The 23,798-nt window shown below is 39.5% G+C and overlaps 1 protein-coding gene across 4 annotated transcripts in view; it reads left to right on the top strand.

Moving 5' to 3' along the window:
• Positions 1–16,379, top strand: part of PARP11 (poly(ADP-ribose) polymerase family member 11) — a 47,256-nt gene extending 30,877 nt beyond the window's left edge. For all 4 annotated transcript variants that reach the window (XM_041735821.1, XM_041735820.1, XM_041735822.1 and 1 more), the window contains 2 exons: positions 11,775–11,926; positions 13,430–16,379. In XM_041735821.1, coding sequence (XP_041591755.1) covers positions 11,775–11,926; positions 13,430–13,746 — 469 coding nt within the window. In that variant the 3' untranslated portion in view covers positions 13,747–16,379. The remainder of the gene's footprint in view (positions 1–11,774; positions 11,927–13,429) is intronic.
• The last annotated feature ends 7,419 nt before the right edge of the window (positions 16,380–23,798 follow it).

Raw genomic sequence — 23,798 nt, 5'->3', positions numbered from 1 at the left:
TCACTCTGTTGATGCCCTTAATGATTTGGCATAATGTTGGCCTATAGAAATCTCTGACGGTAAATGAACCTGTCACCTGCTCTGACAGTAGAAAATACTTGGTCTCATTGTAAGGACAGCCTGTTATTTTGACATCTTCACAAAGACTAAAAATCCTAGTTTACTCTCATCATCTTATAATCTCTGGCTCACTGTACAGGCAGAGGGGCCCACATGAGTCCATCAGCATGTTTTGATGTTGCTCAGGCCTTTTTGACCTCTCTCCCTTCTTCCAACAAATATGTTATAGCACCTACTTTGTGACAGGCGCTATTCTAGGCACACTTGGGACATAACAGTGAACAGAACCATAACTCAGATGAGGACCCAGGCAATTGCACCACAAAATGAATATAAAAATTATGATAAATGATTAGAGAATGAGGTAAAAAGGTAGTCAGAAGGTTGAGCATTCAGGAGTTTGTAGTAGAGCCGTTGGAACAGTTTTGTGATTTTCTTCAGTAGCTTTACTTGACTTGGATCGATGCAGACTTGAGGTCAGAGAGTTAGCAGGAGCAGACCATACAGGGCCTTACAACTCAAAACTGAGAGGTTTGGATTTTTTTTTTCATGGACAGTGGAAATCCATTATAGAACTTGAAGCAAGAGAATGATCAGTCCAATTTGCATTTTAGAAAAATGATTTATCAGGCTATACTATGGCAAAGGGGTTTAAAGTAGTGGTTCTCAATTAGGAGTCATTTTGCCCATCAGGGGATATCTGGCAATGACTGGAGATGATTTTTAATTGTCACGTGGTTGGATGAGGAATTAATACTGGCATCAACTTGAAAGAAGTCAGGAGTGAAAAACATTCTACCATGCACAAGACAGCCTCTCATAACAGTCACAAATGGCAGTGGTGCAAAGGCACTGGTTTAAAGGAGTCCACTGGGTGTTATACTATATGTTGACAAATTGAATTTAAATTTAAAAAATAATTTTTAAAAAAGGAGTCAGTTAGAGGTCCAAGAGGGTGGAGGAGTAGAGACTTTAGTTTTGTCTGGTTCTAGGAATTCAGCTAGATAGCTATCAAATCATTTTGAACACCTGTGAACTCTACCAGAGATCTAAGAATAGCTGCAACTTTACAAATAGAAAAGCGACCACTTTCTGCAAGGATGACAAGATGGGAAAACTTAGCTCAAAAAAAAAAAAAAAAGAAAACAGGAGGCAGTACTGATTGACAGAGACCTAATCATATGGACAGAAGTAAGATACTGGAGCTAGAGTTCAGAATAATGATTATAAAGATACTATCTGAGCTAGAAAAAAATCATAGACGGCACTAGAGAATCCCTTTCTGGAGAAATGAAAGAACTAAAATCTAAATTAAAATAAAAAAGGCTATTGATGAGATGCAATAAAAAATGGAGGTTCTAATGGCTAGGATAAATGAAGCAGAAGAGAGAATTAGTGATGTAGAAATCAAAATGATGGAGAATAAATGAGCTAAGAAGAGAGATAAACAACTACTAAATCAGGAGGGAAGAATTTGAAAGATAAGTGTTACCATAAAGTGAAACAATGCTGGAATAATTGGGATCCCAGAAGAAGAGGAGAGAGAGGGTGGGGGTAGGGGAAGAAGGTATATTGGAGCAAATTATAGCAGAGAATCTCCCTAATCTGGTGAAGAAAACAGACATTCAAGTCCAGAAGGCACAGAGAACCCCCTTAAAAATCAATAAAAATAGGTCAACACCCCCACATATAATAGTGAAACTTGCAAATCTCGGAGACAAAGAGGAAATCCTGAAATCAGCTCAGGACAAGAGATCTGTAACCTACAAGTGTAGAAACATTAGACTGGCAGCAGACCTATCCACAAAGACCTGGCAAGCCAGAAAGGACTGGCATCATATATTCAGGATACTAAATGAGAAAAATATGCAGCCACGAATACTTTATCCAGCTCGGATGTCATTCAAAATAGAAGAATAGATAAAAATACTTCCAGGACAAACAGAAACTGAAAGAATTTGTGATCACTAAACTAGCCCTGCAAGAACTATTAAAAGGGATCCTTTAAGCAAAAAGAGAGCCCAAAAGTAACATAGACCAGAAAGAAACAAAGACAATATACAGAAACAGTGACTTCATAGGTAATACAATGGCACTAAATTCATATCTTTCAATAGTTACTCTGAACATAAATGGGCTAAACGCCCCAATCAAAAGACAGCGTATCAGATTGGATAAAAAAGCAAGACTAATCAATTGCTGTCTGCAAGAGACTGATTTTAGACCCAAAGACACCTCCAGAATGAAAGTGAGGGTGTGGAGAACCATTTATCATGCTAATGGACAACAGAAGAAGCTGGGGTGGCAATCCTTATATCAGACAAACTAGATTTTAAACCAAAGACTGTAATAGAGATGAGGAAGGACACTATATCATATTAAAGGGTCTGTCCAACAAGAAGATCTAACAATTGTAAATATTTATGCCTCTAACGTGAAACCAGCCAACTATATAAGCCAATTAATAACAAAATTAAAGAGACACATCAATAATAATACAATAGTAGGAGGGGACTTTAACACCACACCCACTACAATGGACAGATCATGTAAGCAGATGAACAAGGAAATAACGGCTTCAAATGACACACTGGACCGGATGGACTTCACAGATATATTCAGAGCATTATATCCTAAAACATGAGAATATACATTCTTCTGTAGTGCACATGGAACATTCTCCAGAATAGATCACATACTGGGTCACAAATCAGATCTCAGCTGGTACCAAAAGCTTGGGATCATTTCCTGCATATTTTCAGACCACAGTGCTTTGAAACTGGAACTTGGCCACAAGAAGAAATTTGAGAAGAACTCGAATACTTGGAGGCTAAAGAGCATCCTGCTGAAGATTATGAATGGGTCAACCAGGAAATTAAAGATTTTTAAAAAACTTCATGGAAACAAGTGAAATGAAAACCTTTGGGATTCAGCAAAGGTGATCCTAAGAGGGAAGTATATGGCAATACCTTTCGCGAGAAACAATAAAGTTCTCAAATACATAACCTAACCTTACACATAAAGGAGCTGGAGAAAGAACAGCAAGTAAAGCCTAAGCCCAGCTGGACAAGAGAATTAAAAAAGATTAGAGTGAAAGTCAGTGAAACAGAAACCAAAAAGAACAGTAGAAGAGATCCATGAAACTAAGAGCTGCTTCTTTAAAGAATTAATAAGATCAATAAACCACTTGCCAGATGTATCAAAAAGAAAGAAAAAGGATTCAAATTCATTAATGAAAGAGAAAAGATCACAACCAACACAGAAGAAATACAAACAATTATAAAAACATATTATAAGCAACTAGGTGCCAACAAATTAGGCAATCTGAGAGAAATAGATGCATTCCTAGAGATGTATAAACTACCAGAACTGAAACAGGAAGAAGTAGAAAACCTGAACATACCCATAACCAGCAAAGAATTGAAGCCGTAATCAGAAATCTCCCAAAAAAACAAGAGTCCAGGGCCAGATGGCTTACCAGGGGAATTCTACTGAACATTTAAAGAAGAATTAATATCTATTTTTCTGAAGAAGTTTCAAAAAATGGAAATGGAAGAAAAACTTCCAAACTCATTTTTTGAGGCCAGCATTACCTTGATCCTGAAACCAGAGAAAGACCTCACCAAAAAGAATTACAGACCAATATCCCTGATGAAGATGGATGTAAAAATTCTTACCAGGATACTAGCCAATAGGATCCAAGAGTAAAGGATCTTTAATCCAAGATTAAAAGGATTATTCACCATGACCAAGTGCGATTTATTCCTGGGGCTGCAGGAGTGGTTCAACATCTGCAAATCAATCAATGTGATACACTACATTAATAAAAGAAAGGACAAGAACTATATGCTCCTCTCAAGAGATGCAGAAAGAACATTTGACAAAGTACAGCATCCTTTCTTGATTAAACTCTTCAGAGTGTAGGGATAGAGGGAATATTCCTCAGCATCTTAAAAGCCATCTATGAAAAGCCCACAGCAAATATCATTCTCAGGGGGGAAAAACTGAGAGCCTTTCCTCTATGATCAGGAACACAACAGGGATGTCCACTCTCACCACTGTTTTTCAACATAGTACTAAAAGTCCTTGCCCCAGCAATCAGAGAACAAAAAGAAATAAAAGGCATGTGAACCAGCAAAGAAGTCAAGCTCTCACTCTTCGCAGATGACATGATAGTCTATGTGGAAAACCCAAAAGACTCCACCCCGAGATTGCTAGAACTCATACAGGAGCAATGTGGCAGGATATAAACTCAAAGCACAGACATCAGTTGCATTCCTACACGCTAACAATGAGGCAGAAAAGAGAAATTAAGGAGTTGATCCCACTTCTAATAACACCAAAACCCATAAGATACCTAGTAATAAACCTAACCAAAGAGGCAAAGGATCTGTATTCAGAAAACTATAGAACACTCATGAAAGAAATTGAGGAAGATACAAAGAAATGGAAAAATGTTCCATGCTCATGGATTGGAAGAACAGATATTGTTGAAATGTCAGTGCTACCTAGAGCAGTCTATACATTCAGTGAAATAAGTGTCAAAATACCATCAACTTTTTTTTACAGAGCTGGAACAGATAATCCTAAAATTTGTATGGAACCAGAAAAGACCCTGAATAGCCAGAGGAATGTTGAAAAAGAAAACCAAAACTGGTGGCATCACAATCTCCGACTTAGTTTCTATGACAAAACTGTGATAATCAAGACAGTATGGTATTGGCACAAAAACAGACACTTATATCAGTGGAACAGAATAAAGAACCCAGATATGGGCACTCAACTCTATGCTGTTGGGAAAAGTGGACAGCCATATGCAAAAGAATGGAACTGGACCATTTCCTTACACCATACACAAAGATAAACTCAAAATGGTTGAAAGATCTAAATGTGAGGCAGGAATCCATCAAAATCCTAGAGAAGAATGACCTCAGCCACAGCCACTTCTTGCTAGACACATCTCCAAAGACAAGGGAAACAAAGGCAAAAATGAACTATTAGGACATCATCCAGATAAAAAGCTTTTGCACAGCAAAGGAAACAGTCAACAAAACCAAAAGACCAACAGAATGGGAGTGGATAAATATCTTATCAGATAAATGGCTAGTATCCAAAATCTATAAAGAACTAATCAAACTCAACACCCAAAGAATAATCCAATTAAGAAATGGACAGAAGACATGAACAGACATTTCTCCAAAGAAGACATATAAATGGCCAAAAGACACATGAAAAAATGTTCAACATCACCGGGCATCAGAGAAGTACAAATCAAAACCACAATGAGATACCACTTCACATCAGTCAGAATGGCTAAAATTAACAAATCAGGAAACGACAGATGTTGGTAAGGATGTGGAGAAAGGGGAAACCTCTTACACTGGTGGTGGGAATGCAAGCTGGTGCAGCCACTCTGGAAAACAGTATGGAGGTTCTTCAGAAAGTTGAAAATAGAGCTACCTTACGACCTAGCAATTGCAATACTAGGGTTTTACCCCAGAGATACAAAGGTAGTGATCCGAAGGGGCACCTGCACCCAATATTTATAGCAGCAATGTCCACCATAGCGAAACTGTGGAAAGAGCCCAGATGTCCATCAACAGATGAATGGATAAAGAAGATGTGGTGTGTATATACAATGGAATATGAACCAACTATAAAAAAAATGAAATCTTGCCATTTGCAATGACATAGATGGAAATAGAGGGTATTATGCTAAGTGAAATAAGTCAATCAGAGAAAGACAGTATGATCTCACTCATGTGGATTTTAAGAAACAAAACAGGATCATAGGGGAAGAGAGGAAAAAATAAAGCAAAATCAGAGAGGGAGAAAAACCATAAGACACTCTTAGTCATAGGAAACAAACTGAGGAGTTGCTGGAGGGGATGGGGTAACTAGGTGCTAGACAGTAAGGAGGGCATGTGATGTAATGAGCATTGGGTGTTCTATAAAACTGAGGAATCAAAAAAAAAAAAAAACCTGATGAATCATGGACCTCTACCTCTAAAACTAATAATGCATTGTATGTTAATTGAAATTAAAAAATATATACAGAAGAAATCCATGTATTTCTCAAGAGTGGTGAGATAAAATTAAAAAAATAAGAGTCACAGAAGCAGGGAGACTAATTTAGGAAATTGTTTCAGTAATTGAACATTAAACTTTGGTTCAGGTGGCCCAAACCAAAGTGGCATCTGCTGTGTTGGAGTGAAGAGGGCGAGTTTGAGATACTAAGAATGTAGAATGATGATTTAATGTGTTCAGTGTAAGGATATGACAAGGTAACTCCAGAGTTTCTGACTCATTTCAGTTGACTAAGGGAATATGGGTAGGAACAGATTTTGGTCTTTGTCTTTAGGGAGGATGGGGAGGAAGTAGTAGTTGATACATGCGTCATGACTCAGGAGAGTGGTATAGGCTAGAAATAATGGTTTGGGTATTATTAGAAAATGTGAGGTCGTAGAAGCCATAGAATTGATAAGATGACCAGGGAGTGTATGTAGATTAAGAAGAGGACCAAGGACTGAACTCTGCAAGGGACGGACAGAGGAAAACTCAAGGCAGAAACTGAGAAGTAACAACCACAGAGAGTGGAAGAAATCCAGTAGAAGAGGAAAAGGACATCAAAAGGAAGAAAGTGGTTTAAGCAAGTAGGTGTCATCCTCAGGGCTACATACAAAAGAGATGCCAAATAAAATAATATTGAATATGTTCTTGGATATTGCAACAAGAAGGTCATTGGTATCCTTGATGAGAACCATGTTGGCGGATTCTATGTTGTATACAGAGCAAATGTTGACAACTCTTCAAAGCTTGGCAGTGAAGAGGAAGAAAGACGTGAGAAGATGGGCACTGTGGAGTTGGGAAGGGTGTCTTTGTTTTGTTTTGTTATAGTTTTTGAATTTAAAGATTGGAGGGATCTGAGCATGTGTAAATTATAGTAGGAAAGAACCCAGGGAGGGAGAGTTTAAAGGACAAGAGAAAGGGAAAATGTAATTGATACATTAAGGCTCCTAAAGAGGTGCGATGGGATGGAATTCAGAGAATATACTATACTATACAGAAGGTGCTAGATGAGGGTGGTCCAGTCATGTTTATAGATAAGTAGAGGTAGGGGATGAGAAGAGGGGCTACGTAATGGAGTTCCCTCCTTGAAAAGTTCAGTGTCTGGCAAAATAAGAAGTGAGGCAGCCTACAGAGAATGAAGAGTTAGGGAGATGTAGCTAAGAGGGAGAGATAAGGGGAAAGTGGAGATTTGGAATGGCCACTGTGGAAAATGGGAGAGAAAGAGCTAACTTGGGAACCATAGTATTTCCATCGGTGTTGAGGGCTAAGCTGATGTCAGAATATGTGAATTTGGAGTGGAAACCTGGGGATGTTGTGTGATTTATTTCAGCAGTCCATATTTAAGAGCAGAGAGGTGAGGTGGTTAGATTGACCCAGGGGTTGAGATGCGGCAGCAAGGAATTAAGAGAAGTGAATGAAAGCTGCTATCTCATGAAGAATGTGGATTTAGATGAGAGGTTGTCAGCTCTGGCCACCTATCAGAATCACTGCAGAGCTCCTATCACCTATCCCAGGTCTACTGAATCAGAACCTCTGTGTTCTGACATTTTTATCTTTAGCAAGTTCTGCAAGTAATTCTGATGTTCATCCAGGATGGAGAACCACTGTTCTGAACCTAGGTGAACTTACTTCAATCTGGAGCACAGAGCTATTCCTGTTGTAATTCAAGGCACTTGGCAACTTAGTCCTTTTGGCACCCTAGTCCTTTTGGCACCCTAGTCCCTATGAGGGTGGGTAATTTTAAGGTATCTTTGAGAAGTGGTGCTGCAGTATTTTCCAGGAGTTTAGAAATGACTGTGGGGTGAGTATGGTTGTGAAGAACTTTGTGTAGTTTGAATCCTATGATGTTCCACAAAGCTTTAGCTACAGCTCAAGAGGTCCTGGAGTTCAGTGTTAGGGTTTTCAGAACTCCAAGGTCATAGTATGTCATGAATCTCCACATTTCATGGGTGCCTTAGTAGTTGGCCCTAGAATAAACTATGCTGTGGAGATGCAAAGCTTTGCCTACCCCCTCCCACTCTGCCTTCCAACTGGTATATATGCCATTTCCAACCCAGTGACTGAGCAGATTTTCAATGTCCACACTAAGACTCAAGTGAATTTTTTTTAAAATTTTTTATTTATTTATGATAGACAGAGAGAGAGAGAGAGAGGCAGAGACACAGGCAGAGGGAGAAGCAGGCTCCATGCACCGGGAGCCCGACGTGGGATTCGATCCCGGGTCTCCAGGATCGCGCCCTGGGCCAAAGGCAGGCGCCAAACCGCTGCACCACCCCAGGGATCCCTCAAGTGAATTTTTAATCCAAAAATTATTCTAATCTGTGCCTGAGAAGTGGTAATAAGTGAATATCCTGATTTTAGAGTGGATTCTAGTCATCACAGATGGTGAAGATTGACCTTAGAAGAATGTATACTAAAATCTTTACTTAGGAAAACAGGATTCACTAATGCCTAGCAAAGAATAAGAGGATTACTATAGTGGTAGATGACCGTACCCCTTAGACAATATAACTTTGTTTCTACAAAGCAGTTGACAAGGTTTTTGTGCTGGTAGCAAGATAGAGAAATGTTTTCCAGGTGATAGTTCAAAGAGAAAAATTAATACCCAGTTAGTGCTGCCTAAGTGGCTCAGCGGACTGCTTTCAGCTCAGGGCATGATCCTGCGGGGCCGGGATCCAGTCCCGCATTGGGCTCCCTGCATGGAGCCTGCTTCTGCCTCTGTCTCTGCCTCTCTGTGTATCTCTCATGAATAAATAAATAGAATATTTAAAGAAAAAAGTTAAAAAAAAATAATACCCAGTTAAAAGTCCTGGGCCAAGAGTAACTTGAGTGGCATGCTTGCTTGCTTCTTGAGCCCTTCAACATTTTTATCAGTAATTTGAATGAAAACCTAGAGGGCTTGCTTATCACACTTGTGAAAGATTTAATACCAGAAGAGTGGCTTTGTTGTGTGAATGAATCATGAGTCAGAAAGACCTTGGAAGACTGAAGCAGTCAAAACAAATTTGATTATCTTTAAAAAATATTGAAAAAAAATTTTTTTCCTTACTTAGAATAGTGACAAATGTGCATTGTATAAAAAGGAGGAGGAGGAGGAGGAGGAGGATGAGGAGGAGGAAGAGGAGGAAGTCAGGTGGTACCTAAAGGTCAAAAAAAGAAAATGGGCAAATTTGTTCTTAGTGAAAACATGCTGGATTTTTCTGAAGCACGTATTTGTTTAATGCACATCCTTCTGGGCAGCCCCGGTGGCGCAGTGGTTTAGTGCCGCCTGCAGCCCAGGGCGTGATCCTGGAGACCCGGGATCGAGTCCCACATCGGGCTCCCTGCGTGGTGCCTGCTTCTCCCTCTGCCTGTGTCTCTACCTCTCTCTCTCTAGCTGTGTCTCTATGAATAAATAAATAAAATCTTAAAAAAAATGCACATCCTTCTAACCTCGTGCTTAATGATCTGAAAGACTGTCAGCAGTGGATCAAAGCATATATATTTAAGTTTTGATACATACTGCCAAATGACTCTTGAGAAAGACAGTTTCCATTTCTCTCATTTAAATGCACCTGTCATTTCCCCCCACAAAGTCACTAAGCTGCATGTTGTTTATAAATATGCATTTTTTAAAAAATTACTTTTCAAGATAAAGTTTAATTAAAATCAATCCACTACATTAGGCTTATGAACCAGTTGTACAAATATAGCAATCCAAAAAGAGGTCTGGTTTGAAAGCCTTAGGGGTTTGTAGAGACTAAAAAAATATGTTTTGAGTGACTACAAATTTATGCCACTGCTACAAAATGAATACAGTGATGCACCCCTAGAGCCAATGCTGGCTAATACTATCTGGACTCTGTTTCTGTATCTTACTGGCATTTATAAATTAGAAGATATCCAGCAGATTCTTGTCTACCAAAGGCTGTCCAGGATAGAAAAAGGCCTGGAAGCTACGCTGCATGAGAATGGGTGAGGGAATATGTATTTAACCTGGAGAAGAAAGCCTAGGTCAGTGTTCTTAGTTATTTTTGGATAATTGCAGAATTGATTTGTATCAGAGTGACCTGAATTGTTCTGTGTTTGGAAGAGAATAACTAAGACCAATCTGCAGAAGTTAACAAGACAGCAGATTTTGGTTCAGTGTTAGGGTGGATGTACTTTCTAACAGTTCCACTGATGACAGATAGTTGTGCTCTTACAAAGCAGTGACCATGCAGTACTGGAATGAATTGAAGCAGGTGTTAAGTAACTCTTTATCAGAGATATAATGGGAGGGGGGATTCTTTCTAAATTTTTAAAATCTCTTTTTTTATGAAATATTTATTTAAAGATTTTATTTATTTGACAGAGAGCAAGAGAGCACAAGCAGGGGGAGTGGCAGAGGGAGAGGGAGAAGCAGTCTCCCCGCTGAACAGGGAGCCAGATGTGGGGCTTGATCCCAGGACCCCTGGATGATGACCTGAGTCGAAGGCAGCTGCAGATGCTTAACCAACTGAGCCACCCAGGCACCTCTATGAAATATTTAAAAAATGGAAATGCAACAGTTAGTCTGCAGAGACCTTTGTACCAGCCAATCAGATTTCTAATATTTTAATATTTGTTACATTTTCTTCATCTTTGTATATGGGCTTTTAATTTTTTAATTTAGTTTTAAATTTTATTTTAATTATTAAAGGTCAGTTGATACACAATATTATATTAGTTTCAGGTGTATAATACAGCCAATTCAGCAGTTTTTTTTTTTTTTAAGATTGTATTTATTTGACAAAGAGAGGGAGCAAGTACAAGCAGGTAGAGGGGCAGAGGGAAGCAAATCTCCCCTGAGCAGGGAGCCTGTTAGGGGGCTTGATCCCAAGACCCCACCATCATGACCTGAGCCGAAGGCGGATCTGCCTAACCAACTAAGCCACTCAGGTGCCCTCATACATCTCTTTTTGCAACATTCTTTTATATTCAACATTATTTTGCAAGAGTTATTTATGTTAGTACATGTAGATCTAGTTCATTAATTTTAATATAAATATATAATTATTCATCTGTTTTTCTATGGAATAATGTTTTCAGTTTGTTTTTCACTGTTACAATCAATCCTGCATTGGGTATCTTTTTATGTATTAGAAGAGATTTGTCCATTGGGAAGTGGGTTGAAGTAGATGGCTTAATGTTCCTCCCAGCCCTAAGATATAAAATTCAGTTCAATCCAACCAACATTTTCTAGTCTCTGGAGATAAAAGGATAAGGCATGGTCCCTGCTCAAGGAGTTCACTATTTAAAGGTTCTATGAACTTTATGTTATATTATTTGTTTACAGTGTCATTTTTAGGCATCTGTAGAATTTGGCAGGATTAGGCAATCTGTTACCTTTCCTAAAATGGAGCGTCATCTGGGCTATCTATAGTTTTTGGTATCATTTTCAGCCTTAAGTCTCAGTTTTAACTAATAATTTTTCATAAAAAAATAATTTTTCATAAGATTATTATGTGTCCAAGAGCATTCAGGACTATTTCTTTTCCAGAGCTGCTTTGTCCACTTAATGATTTATGTTAAAGAAGTATTTTATTTCACCCTTTCTATTAAACTTGGCTCTTCTGAAAAGTAGTAAGTGCTACTTATAGTCTATTTCTCTGTGTGTTTTGTGCCTATGTGTATTGTGTTTTTAGGAAAAAGGCTCAGCTCAAGAAGAAAAGAGGCGTGCCTCAGATTAATGAACAAATGCTCTTTCATGGTACCAGCAGTGAATTTGTGGAAGCAATTTGCATTCATAACTTTGACTGGAGAATAAATGGTATACATGGTGCTCTCTTTGGGAAAGGTAATTATCAAAATTCCAGATCTAGTTTGAGTCCTAGGAGAGAATCTCCTCTCTGTAGAGGTAATTGATTGTTTTATAATTCAGGAGTTTGATGATAGTCATTAAATTTAAAGTTACTGTACTAGGTTCCTTGAACGCCCTCAGAATTTCTGAGTCACAGAAAAGCCACTTCCTGCATGTTCAAGGTAGAAGTAGGATTTTGACATCTCTATCAGATTAAAAAACTCCCCAAGTCCCAGCTGTTCAGATGGGACATCATGTCCAGATTAGCTGATTTTTGCATTCCATTTGATTTCCATGTATAAATCCTTTCCATGGATAAGCCTCTATAATAAACTGTTTTATGTCAAATATATAGAGATCTATAAAATAAATTGATTACATTGTGGACAGGTCTAGGTACTAGTAATTTTTGTTTTGAGTTTTAGAAAATGGTAAGTAAAAATATTAGTGAGCAATAAGGAATTATGGGGGAATTCCTCACCTTTGCTCTAGTGTTCTAGAAGTCCACGCTCTCCAATTTATGCCCATTACTCAAGGAAATTATGGCAAGAGATGAGGAGAAAAGGGAGGGATGGACATTTATTTTTCTGGTCTTTGTACCTTACCTCCAGCAAGAGAGCTGGCTACGACTTAGGATCAAGACATGCAACATTTTTAAAAAGTGAATTAATTCTTAAAATAATTACTGAAAAGGCCATTCCACTGATTTAACTATAGGAGGACCAGAAAAGTGTTGCCACAAATCCTGTCAGCATGGTATAATCTGAAACTTTGCAATTCATTTTCCAGATTTTGTAGAGTAAATATTTCCTTTATGATGTCAGTCTCTTAGGCCTACCATTTCGGAAGAGTTGATGCTTTATTGAGTGTTCATATTTAGGTGATGAACCTGTGTGAAGTTGTTCTTCTGGAGTGCTCAGATATGAATAGCATTGCACTCTTCTGAAGTCTTTTCATGGTTTTGGGGCTCTGTGAACTCCAGAAATTTTCTTTACTTGTTACCCTGTGACATAGAAATGTGGTTTCTTGGGTTTTGAAGTAAGCTCTGGGGACCAGACATTCTCACTGTGCTCAGCAGAGGCTGCTGGCCCTGGAAAAGCACTGTAGGCCGGGGAAAGCACTGGAGGCAAGTCGAAATAGGAGGGAGGCCCAGACAGCTAAAACCCAGGTCTCACTGCCCATTTAGTTACAGGAACAGTTGGTCTCTGTCTTACATACTGGATTTCTTTGTAAGCTCTCTTTCAGAAACAGAAGTCTGGTCACTTCATTTTAGTGGGAGTAGGGGAGGGTGTTGGTGGTGGGGAATGGTCTGTATACCAAATTTATCCATGATTTCTGTTCTCTCTCAGAGATCTACAGAGGAGGAAATTCCACATCTGTTTTCCTTAGATGATTCCACGTGTCCATTCCCCTAGAAATTAGTGTTTTTGCTTGTGTCTCGTATGTTCTTCAGAGTAATTTTGGCTTTTTTTTTTTCCCCTCTGGTCCTTCTTGTTTAAGGAACCTATTTTGCTAGAGATGCTGCTTACTCCAGTCGCTTCTGCAAAGACGACATAAAACATGGAAACACATTCCAAATTCATGGCATAAGCTTGCAACAGCGGCATCTGTTTAGAACGTATAAATCTATGTTTCTCGCTCGAGTGCTAATTGGAGATTACATAAATGGAGACTCCAAATACATGCGACCTCCTTCCAAAGACGGGAGCTATGTGAATTTATATGACAGCTGTGTGGATGATACCTGGGACCCAAAGATCTTTGTGGTGTTTGATGCCAACCAGATCTATCCTGAGTACTTAATAGACTTTTATTGATTTCACTTCCAAATCTCAGTGGTCAAGCAAGTTCTGTGCTTTTTTTGCAGGAAGATTTGTTCTCCTGTCATCTAGCCACTAAAATGTTCACTATCTGATACTTTTGAAACAGATATGAAAAAAAGTGGCCTCCATATAAAAAGACATACTGACTTTAAGGTTGGTTTTTTGTTGTTTTGTTTTTGTCCGTTGCTCGTAGTCTTGTTTGTTAAAGATTGATGCCATTGCCGTTTTACCACAGAGTTCTCGAGAAAGCGCTCAAAACTGAATCAGCGGAGTCTCAATTAACATGATCATTCAGAGTCTGTAAAGTTTATGTGTGTGTTATATTTATTCATATATATATATATATATGTCCAAAAAATAAAAAAAAAAAACCAAACAGACATAACTGTGTCCCTTCAGAGGAATTGATCCTTTGTAAATTGAATCCTGACATTATTGTTCACCAATCAGTATGTCGTCTTGTTGGTCTTCCGAAGCGGGGATTTGAAAACCTCGAAGCAGGCTGAGTATTGTTGGAGAAATCAGAAATAAAAACATTATTTACAGAGCTGCTAGACCAGCCAAAAGGAGAAAATCAAGGTAGAGTGTCCCACTTCTGATTGCCCTGGGAGAGCAGGCTGCAGTCTCAGACGGCACATGTCATTCTCTTATCCCTTACATCAGAATTGGCAAGTGCTACAGACTGTAATTAGCCACAGTTCACCACCCCTTCCCTGGGCTCTTGAATTCTTGTACACAGTGTTTTTTGCCTCTTCGAAATGAAACATTTATTTCTTTCCCAAAACATGTATTTTCCCTTTGCTTTGGGGTCCCTGTAATAATCATTTGTAAGATTTCTTATCTGCTCACCACTACACACAGCTATTCAACAAGATTCATAATATTCACATTCTTAAAGTTGTATCTCCCCATTTCAAATCATTGTAGAACATATGAGGTGCTTGGAACAAATCTGGTTTAGTGTTTCGAGTAGTTAATTGACAAGCTGCTAACTCTTGAAAGTTAGATCTAGTTCATAATCATGTGTAATGGAAGTTTGTTTACCTGTTCCACATGTTGTGCTCTTATTCTATTCTAAAGAAGAATAAGTAATGTTGGAACAGCTTCCTGCTCCTAGCAGTATTCTGGCAGAGGCTAGACAACAATTTGGCAGAAATGTCATACAAGAGTTCAGGTGTCACATGGAAGAATCAGCCGTATGATTGTTGAGTTTTCCCAACTTGATTTTTCATGATTATCCCTGAAAAAAAGAACACTTGTATCAAGCCTTGCCAGGAAACCTTTTCCAAGCTCAATCTAATACTGAATTCTCTCTCCATTATCCTTATTCAGTTTTGGCTGAGAGGTTGTGAATGTAATTTAACTTCTCAGGAAAAAGCCAATAAGTGTCCATGCCTGTGTTGTCCATTTCCATCATTTCTGTTAGGAAGGCATCTAGAAATAATAAAAATGTAGAGTATGGAGCAAGATGAGACATAGTAATTCTTCAACTGCCATATATCCCCAGATTTTTATTGTAGCCCAGAATACATGTAACTGTACAGTTGAAAGTAAATAGTACGCAGGAAACTGTTATGCACAATATTTTGAAACCAAGCAGCAACAAAGATTTCCTGACTCAGATGTACATGCTAACAGCCAGTTTACATGAAATGCTGTGAATATTTAGGAAGAGCCCATTTTAGAAACAGGCAGAGATTATCATGGAAATAATGGGGAGAAAAGTCACGAGGCTGCCTTGTGAGAGGTAGCTAACTGTTACTCTAGACACATTTCACAAAAGAACAATCTTAGAGACGCTAGGAATTCAGGTTTTGAAAATCTTTGTTACTTATTTATTTGTTATTTACACACACACACAATGTTATAGTAATCTCCATTTCAACATGGCTTCCTTTTTTTCAACTTAACACAATCACCTTTCCCATCACTCAAATGGAGTCACTGTTGTAGCATTTGGGAATTATTCTTGTAGTTGTGCAGATCTTATCTCAAGGTGTGACTAAGAACCCAGCGTTGAGGTTTGCAGGGCAGTCTATATGAACTCTGAACTTAGTTGGCTCAGATGTAGTAAATAGAGAGCATTGCAAGAGACATATTATAAGAAAGAATTCTGTTATTCTTGCCTGACAATGTGCTGCCAACTCTCCTTTTATAAGAAAGAACTAATTCTGATAAATTTTTCAATGTGATAGCGTAGCATTAATTGATATTAAAATTCTTCATTTTGATCAATAGATTTGAGAAATCCTAATTAGTATATAATAGACTGGACACAACCATCTGCCCCCTTTCCCTCTATCCTCACGTAGTATGCATGGGGAGAATAAAGAGAACCTGTTCCAGATGAACAAATAAATGATTTTAAAACTCTACACTGAACAAATGCCAGCCAATAGTGACTTTTCTTTTTCACTTTGATGTCAGCCTCAGGGTAAAAAACAAAAACAAAAAAACGTGTTTATAAGAAAGAGTCTCATAAATCTTGGGGTTATGAACAGTAAGGTTTTTATATTAGTGCAACTTTCATTTCTAGACTGTTATGGTGATGATAAAGCATTTGGAGCCATTTTTGATATGTGACTATATTGTTTTTACATGTGGTGATTAAAGCTTTCCATAGCAGGGCTTGGTTGTCTGTGTATGCCATGTATTTGTTTCTGTGACTTCTGCGTCTCATCTCCCCCTTGCATTACTCAAGCCTACATTTGCAGCTCAGACTTAATGAGCCCTTGAGAAGCCTGTTGCCTCTAATTCTTAATATAACTTACTTAACAGATGTGAGGGAAGTCTCTTGGTTTTGGTTTAAGTCATCGTGAGCAACAGCTAACCAGATAATCTGTAGGAAAATCATTTATCCTGCTATTGAAAATTCCAAAACAGTTCAAGGCCAAACACCTACAGACAGTGTCTTTTACTCTCGGTGTGCACCCCTTCCCAGGCTCAGAGGAGCAGTTCTAGGGGAGGTGTGTCTACAGGTACCTGAGGAGCGTGCTTCCTGAAGTTCATCCAGCCTCCAGCCACCCCTGGTATGTCCGCAGTAAGTTTTTGAAGCAAGTTAGGCATTTCACTTGATCTTTATTTTAAGCTTCTGTTGGCAAAAGAAGAGGGAACTATCCGAAGATGTCTTAATTTTACAGGTGAAAGATATGGCTTTCTGTTCATCAAAATCGTGTCCCAGTCTGTGTAAATGTTGGCCAATTGGTAAGGCTCAGTGTGACAAAATGCAACTCTGATGGTGTAGAAATGTGACATGTTTACAGGTTCTGTTCCTAGGCCATTCAGGATTTGAGGCCACCCTGTCAGGTCACCAGGACTAGCAGAGGGAACAATCTGACTGCAGCACTCCACATCTTCCATTCTCCCTGGGGAAGGATGTTCTGTTTGTTTTTAAATAAACATCGTATTTTGTTTAATGCGAAGAGAGAGTCTATTTCTAGATGAAATTACACATTCTGTACTTGTAAAAATGGAAAAATAAAAGGTAATGGAAAATAGCAAGGAAAAGAAAAACAAAGCCTTGTCAAAAATTAGTTTTTATTAGAAACTTTAGCGCAAGGAGTTGACTTATTTTTATCCCTTTGCACTATATGCAGAAAGAGGTTTGGTGAAAACAAACTGCCTGGCCTCATTTCCTTTGAATAATTTTTTGATGTCACTAGGGGCAACACTGATGGAAGAAATGAACATTTATTTTTTCTCTTTTTTTAAAGAGAGAGAGTGTGAGACCGTGAGCAAGGGAGGGAAGAGGGAGAGGCAGACTCCTTGTTGAGCAGGGAGCCCGATATATGGGGCTCCATTCCAGGACCCCGGGATCATGACCTGAGCCGAAGGCAGACACTTAACCATCTGAGCCATCCAGGCACCCCAGAAATGGACATTTCAAAAAAAAATATGAAGTACACAGTTATTTGGGGGCTGCCTGGGTTTTGTGAGTGATATATACAGGAAACGTGAGCCCTACATGTCCTTGGAGAAATGTTCTAAATTCATCCATTAAAGCTTTACTGTTTTGCAGAGGTGGTTCACTTCTCATGTTCCAGAGACTACAGGCTGGAAGGTGGTGAAGAGCTTCTGCTGGCTCTCTCTTTTCCCTGCCCCCTTCCTGTACTGAACTGCACCTGACCCATTACAGGTAAAAAGATGTCTTGGTTATTCTTAACACGGAGACAGTAAATTCCTTGCTATTACTGAGTTAAGTCTCCTGCTGTAAGATTATGTAATCCATTTTCTCAGTTCTAATTGCTTGGCTTTCATTCTTCAGCACTACAGGCTGAGAACTTGGCTTTTATTGAACTTTCTCACTGTGTGGTGATGCAGCTAAGAATTTAACATGGGTTTTACTCGTTTTTAAGTGGCTTCTCATGTGTCTGGAACACAGGATAATGCCAAAAACATTTGTTTTTCCTGCAGCTTTTTAGCCTTCCTGTATCCTCTACCAAGAGGTCATACAGGAAACTGATTCTTACTCTGGTTTATGCTAACTTCACTGGGGTAAGCCAGCTTGGGAGAATCATAATCCAGGATTTAATCCAAATCATTTTTGCAATATTAATTATAAATTCAGATTGTACTCCTTGGGCTTTCTTGTTTCTTAAAAAAAAAAAAAAAAATCCCTTTTCCTGAAGGACTCATTATGCTCTAATGTCTCCTGGATAACATGTGGATGCTGCAGGCATTATAAGTTCACATTTGATTAACATTCTTTGTGAATTCAGTGTTTGAACCCAGTTCCTCCACTTTATTCCTTTAAGAAGGAGATCACGCACCATCTTGAGATTTGCTGATGTGAGTTTTATTTCTAGTTTTGATGTTTGACTCAGTGTGATCTTGGATAAATCAACAGAGGGGAAGGTTCACTTTTCAGAAGGTGAGGTTTATCAAAAACTTGTTAGATATAAAAGACCTGACAGAGCATGGCTAGATTTCTCTAGACAGTGTCTGACCTGACTGAGGATGGTTTTGTGTTGGGGTCAAGAAAGTACAGTAGCAGGGATCGTGATGCATTATGAAGCTAGAGTTTGGAATAGAAAGGGAAGGGAATTGTCCTGCCTCTCCCTGAACCTCTGTTGCCATTCCGTCCCCCTTTCCTTTCAAGTTTACCACTCTGAGGTCCTGCGATGTGCCAGGCAGTGAACAAGTCAAGCATGGCCTCTGCTCTCGTGGAACTCAAAGTCTCACGGGGAGGACATACTGAACTGTAACAAGGGGAGTTCAGGCCACTGTGAAAGCCTGTAACCTAGAGAATTACAGAAGCCGCCCCAAAAAGTGGCATTTGAACATGAAGACCTGAAAGGTGAGTGGGTATTAATTAGGTGAAGGATTGATGTCAGTCCCCTGGCCATACCCAACTGTGTCATGTCAGGCTTTTGGGAAGTGAGGGGAACAAGGTGTGTGTGGGGGAGGCAGGTTGTAGCATTTTTAATTACTTTGAAAATTAAAGAATCCAAGCATCTTTAAGAACCAGAAGTGTTGCCCCCAACCCTGTACATGGCCCTGGGAGTCAGCTTTAAGGGAACTGGGACCAGTGCTAAGGGGTACCTGGAGAGGGAAGCAGAGATGATGTAGGTCTTCATACAACTTACTAGGAGAATCAGGATGCTTGCTAGGTAGGTAGATTTGTGTATTCTTGCCCATGCCTTTGCTCATGCCTTGTTGCTTCCACCAAAACACCTACCTGCCTACCTGCCTTCTACCTTCCAAGTCCTATCTATCTGAAGCATGGGCTCTGGAGTCAGAGGACCAAGTTGATTCCTGGTTCCACCACTCACCAGCTAGCTGACCTTGAAGAGGTTTCTGAACCTCTCTGTGATTCAATTTCCTCATCCATAAATGGGGATAATCATAATGCCTACCTCATGTGATGGAATCATTCCTGCAGAGTGCATGTATCGTGCCTGGCATAGAGTAAATTTCAGTAAATGTTAGTGGGTAGTGATCTAGAAGACCCTTCCTGTTTTTGGAAGTGTTCTATAGCTAATTCAACCCTCACAGATCTGGGATTCTTAGAGGATTCCCATTACACTTGGAGGTAGAGACATACTTTTTTTTTTTTTTCCTTAGCGTCTCTTTGGTCAGTGGCCTTCAACAGAAGACCACCAGAAGCAGTCTTGTAGTTAAACAAGTTGGGTTGCAGTGAGGGAGAACACAGGCCATGAGGAACTGTGGGGTGTCCCAGTAAGGGAGTGTTAGAACTTATCATAGGATTTGGGCTTTGGTTGGGTCATTTGGGATAGCATCTAAGGAAGCAGGGTTTTGCCCTGGACTGGATGCTGTCAGACAGCAGGGTGAATCTTTGATTGGGGATCTCAGTACATCTTATCTGGCTGGCTGGGAAGGCTAGGCAGGGGATACACTGTAATTTGTAAAGTACTAGCAATCTCTCATTTTGGCTGAAAGATGGGATGTTTGGTATTCTGCAGGTATACAGTGACCTTATTTTTGTGTGTGCTTAGACAAAATTATGAAGTTGCTTCACTTTGTCTCATTTTAGCACAGTCTCCAATAACCTTGTCTGAGGTTCAAATTCTGTGAGATAGTTCACATTCTACAGGAGAATAATGTGACTTAGCCTGAATGCCAGGCCAGTTTCTAAATGGCCGGGGCTAATCTTTTTGTCCTTCTAAACTTGGTAAATAACTATTTTATTTGGGCTAGTTTTCTTCCTTCTGGGAAATTCTAAGTGATTATATCCATTTACTCAACGAAACACTCACTGAACATCTATATGTACTACATACCAGGCACCATGCTAAACAAAGGACACAATGGTAAAAAGCCCTGCTTTCAAGGAGCTCCACGTCTAGCATGAGAGGAGAGCTAAAGACTGCACTTCAGTCAGTCATTTTGATGGTTTTGATGGTGTAAATGCCTTCTTCAGCTTTCCCATAAAGAACTACTCCAGCCTTTGTCTGGACATAGTAACAATAAGCACCCACTCCCATGAGGCAGTATCAGTTTGATGCTAAACATTAGAAAATCTTACCTTGATCTGTAATCCCCTCCTAGTATCTTCCACCACTTAGCCCCTGTCTTTCTAATAGAACAGGCACACAGAACAAGTTTTCTGAGTGTTACCTGTAGCTGCCTACATAGTCACCACATGAAAGGTGTAAGTGGACTCTGGATTCTCACATTTCAGTGCTGTACTAATTACTCATAGGTTTCTCAAAAGAATATTCTCAGTCAACAAATAGTTTAATGTGATCATGTTTCTTGAAGGGCTTTGCTATGTCATGTGGCTGGAGGACAAGAGACTATGTTACCGGGTTTCTAGGCCAGTGGGTGCCACTCAGGATAAGAGCAACAAATACTAGGTGGCAGCATCTCCCTTCAAACTGGCAGCGCCATCTGGGAGCTGAGTACCTGTCTGCCCTTTGGAGAGAGGGATAAAGGGACACTCCAGAAATAATCTGGTTTCTCCCTCTGCCACCAGGTGGGACAGCCCCCACTCAGGTCCGCCAGAGTATGCATTTATCCCATTTGTAGTAATTTCTGAGGAAAGGGGGGCCCCTTCCCAATAATGACGTCTTTTAATGTTTTAGAGTCTTGACCGTTCAAAAGTTCTTCCTATATAACCATTCATTCATATGCTAGCATTTCATCTTATCTTCTCCTTTTCTCATGTGAAATTTTATTTAGCCCAGCAAATAATTATTGGACACTTTCTGAATCCATGAACAGAGAGACAGTTACTCTTCAAAACTTATCTCTTCAGCCATAAAATAAAAATAAAATAAAATATAAACTAGTCTCCATTCTCTAACTTCTCTTTGGCCTTACTCTACAGCTCTTTATCTACCTGTGGTATTGTCTCCTGGATATGCTCTATATCATTTGCAAGATACAGAGCCTGGGTTTCACCATCCTCCTTGACACAGACAAGATACTCTGTTTCTTACAATTGTGAAGTTAATGCCTCAGAAAACAATATGCATATTATTTGCTCTTTATAAAATGTGTGTCAGAAAAGAGACGTCATTAGCTTGGCTTAAAATTGGAATCCATGACATACCAACACACATTTCTGAAATACTTCTCTCAAACTCTGAGGAGTTGAACTTGGTACACTACAATTTTTTAAAAGGTATGATTTCAGACTATTCCTATGAACCTGGTTGGGAGTGGGCAGGATATCAGATAATAACTTGCCACCGTGGAGGACAGAATGGTCTGACTCCCTGAGGTCGTGTGAGCTGGCACAGACCCCAGTCATGGGTATTGTGATTACTAGTCCAGTGGTCCTTTGGCATAACTTTGTTGCAACGTGGCCTTATTTGGCTGATCTTAGCACTGATATCCTTCATTTAAAAAAAATAAAATAGGTGGGCATCTGGGTGGCTCAGTGGTTGAGCATCTGCCTTTGGCTCGTGGTGTGATCCCAAGGTCCTGGGATCGAGTCCCACATTGGGCTCTCCATGGGAATATGCTTCTCCCTCTGCCTATATCTCTGCCTCTCTCTCTCTCTCTCTCTCTCTCTCTCACACACACACACACATAAATAAATAAAATCTTTAAAAATAAAATAAAAAATAAGTGTATCTTAAGATGAACATTTTGAAAATATATGTGTCCTGTGTTTAGCACTCTGTGTTTGAAAAACAATGTGTTACAATGAAAGGTTTTAGTCAGAAACTCAGCTCTGCCACTTTCTAGCCATGTAACCTTGGAGAAGTTGCCAGACTCCTCTGAACTGCTGGTTCCTTTTCTTTTAGTGATGTTGTGAGAATTATCTGCGACTGTGTGGGTGTGAAAAACACTTAGCACTCACTTATGCTAGTTGCTCAGTGATGAAATACAATTTTATTACTGATTGAGTAGTTCCAAGAGGAGGGTATCTGTAAGGCACTGGTGGGAGGGCCAGAAGGTCTGGGAGAAGTCATGCTGTAGTGCAGCAGTGCTATAGATCTCAACAAAATCCTTCACTTCTCAGAAAGCATAAGAAATGTGGAATGCTGGAAAGAGAAACCAAGGCACAGAAAGTCCAAGCAATATAAATAAGAATATATCTATGATTTATTTAAGATTTTATTTATTTATTTATAAGAGAGAGTGTGTGAACAGGATGAGGGGCAGAGGGAGAGGGAGAAAGAAAATCTCAAGCAGATTCCATGCTGAGCACAGAGCATCAGCACAGGGTCCAATATAATGTTCCTGAAATCATGACCTCAGCCAAAATCAAGAGTCAGACCCTTAGGCAACTGAGCCACCCAGGTGCCCCAGAATATATCTGTGGTTTAGATTCCTTACTGTCCATCCATCTCCCCGAGACAGATCTGTGTCTTATCCACTCCAGACAGCCCTAGTGGATTGGGAATAAAGCAGATTTGTGGGTAAGGACAGTAGAATTTTGGGTATCCCTTCTAGCCTGAGACTCTCCTAGTGAGAATATTTTGTGTATTTTCATAGTCAACTATAGCAACAATTGCATCTAATGCTTTAGCTTCATCTAGATTATCATAGACTGCAGTTAAATAACCTGCCATCATTGACTGTCAAGTGCTTGGAGCCAGGTTGTAATTTGTCCTCTTTTCTTCTAGCAGCACCTAGCTGCATGCCTTGAATATCCACACATGTATAAATTGTTAGTCTTACAAATCATTGCATTAACTTGAGTCCAGTCTTGGCCCTTCCACCAACTTGGCAAGTCACTTCCTCCTCCTGGGCCTCAGTCCCACATCTGTAAAATGAAGTGGTCTGAAGGCCCCTTCTGCAATACACAACTTTTACTCTCAAAGCTGCCAACAATAAAAGTAAGAGCAATTCTGCAAAGCAATTTATGTTCACAGTTCTCCAGCTTAGAATCAGACTTGGACCATAAAATGGAGGGTAGACAGAAGACTAATTATTAAGCAAAATATACTAAAATAAAGGGAAAGCTAAATAATAAGCAAAATATACTAAAATAGCAAAGATTGAGGGTACCTTTAGTGTAGCCAGAGGTGTTTTAAAGAAAGTTGACCCTCTTACCAGATGACCTTGGAGAGTCCAGTTTATTCTAATAAGAGGAATGATTCCACAGGAAGCCATGCGATCTAGCTTGTTAC

Source organism: Vulpes lagopus, chromosome 21 (assembly GCF_018345385.1).
Source record: "Vulpes lagopus strain Blue_001 chromosome 21, ASM1834538v1, whole genome shotgun sequence".
Classification (NCBI taxonomy): domain Eukaryota; kingdom Metazoa; phylum Chordata; class Mammalia; order Carnivora; family Canidae; genus Vulpes; species Vulpes lagopus.
This window is presented reverse-complemented; position numbering and strand designations above follow the sequence as displayed.